The 4604-nt window shown below is 39.1% G+C and overlaps 1 protein-coding gene across 1 annotated transcript; it reads right to left on the bottom strand.

The window, feature by feature from the left end:
• Window positions 1–679: 679 nt before the first annotated feature.
• LOC133338616 (uncharacterized) lies at window positions 680–1425 on the bottom strand (the record flags this gene model as incomplete). Its single annotated transcript, XM_061546782.1, has 2 exons — window positions 680–1196; window positions 1305–1425. Coding segments are annotated over 2 exons (534 nt in total), but the record flags the coding sequence as incomplete, so codon positions are not given.
• Between the last annotated feature and the right edge of the window lie 3179 nt (window positions 1426–4604).

The following is a 4604-nucleotide window of genomic DNA, read 5'->3' as shown; positions in this document are numbered from 1 at the left end:
CCCCGTAACCCTGTAATATGTGATATTTAATTATTTCAGAAACTCACTGCTCCAATTATGACCATAATATGGGATCTTGGCCCTTAGTAGTGGGTAAAGAATATATTTAAATATAGGTCTATGTTTTGGTCTTCAAATTTTCGATATAGTGGCTTTAACTCGGAATTATGGGTTACTTGTGTGTAGAAGTATTTTCACCGCAAAAATTCGATATTTGTCGATTTATGCATGTCCGTCCGTCTGTATATGTTAAATAGTAAACAAAGTACAGGTCGCATTTAGGAACCAATTTGGATGGAATTTGGCACAAGTCACTTATTCGGCCCAAGGACGAACACTGTTAAAATTGAAGAAAATCGGATTAGATTTAGATATAGCTCCCATATATAGTTTCATCCGATTTGATGTAAATGGTGCACCAAAGTCCCTATATATATTTCGATTTGCACGAAATTTGGCACAGGTTACTGAATTAGATCCAGAATGATGTGTGCTAAGTTTCATGAAAATCGGTATATTTATAGCTCCCATATATATTTGACATATATATATGACTCCCGTATATAGTTTCGTCCGATTTTTTTTAAATGATGCTGGGGTAGGTTCAGCGGGGGCCAGAGTCGTCACAAGAATTTATTTGTTAGGACATAAAGAGAGAGAGAGAGAGCGAAGCAAAATGTTTTCTTAAAACGTTATAAATTTATTTCCTTAAATAACACTAAACACTACACTAAACACAATAATATCACGTTCAGAAACACGAAGAACACTAAATCACAGAGTTCAGTCGAAATGTGAGTAAGCGGGTAGCAGTGGTGGCAGCTTTGGCACAGCGGCAGCCCGATGAGTACGCAGGTGACGAATAGTAGTGGCGGCAGCTTTGGCACAACGGCGGCCCGATGAATACGTCAGCGGCGAGTAGTGGCGACAGCTTTGGCACAGCGGCGGCCCGATGAATACGCGAACGACGAATAGGGTGGCGGCAGCTTTGGCACAGCGGCGGCCCGATGAATACGCGAACGACGAATAGGGTGGCGGCAGCTTTGGCACAGCGGCAGCCCGATGAATACGCAGGCGACGAACTGCAGTGGCGGCAGCTTTGGCACAGCGGCAGCCCGATGAATACGCAGGTGACGAATAGTAGTGGCGACAGCTTTGGCACAGCGGCGGCCCGATGAATACGTCAGCGGCGAGTAGTGGCGGCAGCTTTGGACAGTGGCGGCCCGATGAATACGCGAACGACGAATAGGGTGGCGGCAGCTTTGGCACAGCGGCAGCCCGATGAATACGCAGGTGACGACTAGTAGTGGCGGCAGCTTTGGCACAGCGGCGGCCCGATGAATACGTCAGCGGCGAGTAGTAGTGGCGGCTGCTTGGCACAGCGGCGGCCCGATGAATACGCGACGACGAATAGGGTGGCGGTGGCTTGGCACAGCAGCAGCCCGATGAGTACGTCAGTCGCCGTCAACGCAGCCCGAAGAATAGGGAGTATTGCTACAACCCTCACTTGACCCTGCGTTCAGTCGCCGTCAACGCAGCCCGAAGAATAGGGAGTATTTATACAACCCTCACTTGACCCTGCGTTCAGTCGCCGTCAACGCAGCCCGAAGAATAGGGAGTATTTATACAACCCTCACTTGACCCTGCGTTCAGTCGCCGTCAACGCAGCCCGAAGAATAGGGAGTATTACTACAACCCTCACTTGACCCTGCGTTCAGTCGCCGTCAACGCAGCCCGAAGAATAGGGAGTATTTCTACAACCCTCACTTGACCCTGCGTTCAGTCGCCGTCAACGCAGCCCGAAGAATAGGGAGTATTTCTACAACCCTCACTTGACCCTGCGTTCAGTCCGGTCTAGTCACCACAAATAGTCAAGGCTTATTGTTTGGCTTACTAAGACTCAATTCAACCGAGGTTGCGCGCCTTTTCTTCCTTCCAATCACACTTGACTTACCAGCCATCAACAGAAGACTGATCACGATTGTGTGAAATGCGTCTCCTTTTATACCTTTTTGGCTGGTCATCTATTAGGTGTGTCTGGTTACTTTCCCTGCAGGAATTGTCCAGTAACTTCTTTCTGAGAGAGTAAGGTACTTTTATTCTCTTTTGCAAGAAAAATGCGAAAAGTAAACAGACGGCATCCCTGCAGAAGCTTGCAACTAATCAGCTGATTTGTCAAAACAAACCAATTTGTCCGCCATTATAAAGAATTAAAAGAAAGAAAACACAACCAGTTTAACAAGTTTTTGAAATAAAAAGGAAATAAAATAAAAAAATGAGCAATAAAAGCTGGAAATAGTCTTTTATTTTCCTATTACATATTAATACTTACGTTTTTCTCGTTTTGTAAAGTTTTTCTCCAAAAACAATTAGTCTTGCTAATTCCAAAAAAAATTATTTTCAAATTGAAAGCACAAAAATAAATAAACAAACAATAGAAAACATCTGATTGAATGTCGATGTATGAGAAGAAGAAGAGTTGCAAGAGATTGCAAGAAGAAATTTTTCCAGCAAGAATTTGCAAACTCTCACTGAAAGAACTGTCAAAATTTCTCTCTCCAACCGCTCTCTTTTGCAGAACTTTTGGGTTAACAGACGACTTCCAGTAACAATTTGTAACAATTGTTACAAACTTTAGGGTAACCAGACACACCTATTGTTGTTTTCTCATGACAGCAGCTGATCCCAATCTGACAGTTTTGCGTAGTTCCGCCATTTGCCACCAGGGGTTCCAACGTGGTATTTTAATGATAGCTATCTTCACTAGGGGACCGGTGTAACCGTTAATATTTAAATTAATTCTTCAAACAAAAATATTTCCTTGTTGATTTATATAAAAAGGAAATAAAAATTATATTGAAGATAATAATGTACCCCAAAAACGAAAATCATGACTTTTGGGCGTTACATGCACAAAATTTCCTAATTATCTTGTACTATCGTGTACTGAACTGATTATAGAATGACGTGTTCTAAGTTTCGAGAAAATCGGTTTAGATTTAGATATAGTTCCCATATATATTTTCGTCGGATTTAATGTAAGTGGTGCACGAAAGTCCATATATATCTTTCGATTTGCACGAAATTTGCCACAGCGTACTGAATTGAGTCTAGTATGATGTGCTAAGTTTCGTAAAAATCGGTTCCGAGATATAGCTCCTATATATATATACATATATTCTTCCGATTTAATGTAAATTGTGCTCTAAAGACCCAAAGTTTGCCCGATTGGGCCATAATTTTGTAGAATTTACTGAACTCATGTTGTGTAAACAAATCATCAAATTTTCGCCCTATATTTTTAGACATTTTAATGGTCCTATGCACAGTTTCCAATAAAAGAGACTATAATTTGGCATCCCGGCTTCTGGTGGGTATTGATCTATTTTCTAAGTATTCTGAATGCGTACCTCATAATTACAATTTTTATTAAGTGTTGCTTAATACTTGGCTTTTTTGTTTCAATAGCCAATTTTATTTTGTTTGAGAAAAAAGTAAAAATTGCAATAAAAATTAATTGAAATATTTTATAATGAAATAACTTGCAGTTGCCTTGAAACTCTGACTGAATTGGTTTTCTTAGTTTGTTTAAAGTACAAGGAAGCAAAGGTTTGAAGAGGCAAAAGGGGGGAGAAAAAACAACTTCAGGAAAGGCATTGTGAGTGACGTTAAGTATTTAATGACAAATTACTGGCAAACATCGTTGAAGAAAAATGAAACTTTTTCTGAAATTTCCAGTTAAAGGCAATTCGAACCGGTATGTAGAAGAAAAACATAATGGAAGAAAAATGTAACGATGAAATACCGAAGAGACGAGAAGTGAAAGTAGGAATCAACGATAATTTCTTCCTTAGAACAATATTTATTTTTGTTGTTATTAGTTGAATTAATCAAGTAATTTATTGAGAAAATATTTGATGCTTGTTTTTTTTTTATTTTGAATTACTTAATGATGTCTTTAAAAATAGCCTGTCGATAGGATTTTTATACTGTGAGAAAAAGAAATACCAAATTACAAACGTTGAGGTTGGAAAATTCGGCTATGACCTTTAACATACATGAAATGGGGAGGAACTATTATATGGATCTAGGATCAACTGTAAACCCATACTGGAAATTTTCTTTAAATTAAATTTTGCAACCACCAAAAACCCCGAATGGCAAATTGTAGTCACTTCGTTTGGAAAGTGTGAGTAGCATATTACCACCGAGAGAGCGAAATGGCTAACTTGTTTGGTGCAAGGACGGACTCTATTGAAATTATTCTAACAAACACAGTCCTGGACTAAGTTTTTCGGTATAAAAAATAATTAATAAAATAAAATTTTGAACGATTTTACAAGCTGATTTAAGTTCTTCTACACAAAAAGCTTGCTGAATTGAGTTATTTCTACAACAAAAGGCTGTTGAGTTGAGTTTTTCTAAGCGAAAACATGAATTGCTTTTTTTTCGGTGTTAAATGTTGCTGAATTCATTCTTTTTTGATCGAAAATAGTTGCAGAACTGAGTTTTTCTATGAAAAAGGCTGCTGAATTGAGTTTTTCGGTAGAATAACCTTGCTGAATTAAATTTTTTGATCGAAAATTCATGCTAAATTGTGCATT

Source organism: Musca vetustissima, unplaced genomic scaffold (assembly GCF_032173495.1).
Source record: "Musca vetustissima isolate MV318-11 ecotype Yass unplaced genomic scaffold, APGP_CSIRO_Mvet_v1 utg32558, whole genome shotgun sequence".
Lineage (NCBI taxonomy): Eukaryota > Metazoa > Arthropoda > Insecta > Diptera > Muscidae > Musca > Musca vetustissima.
The sequence above is the reverse complement of the archived record's forward strand: the minus strand, read 5'-3'. Positions and strand labels throughout refer to the sequence as shown.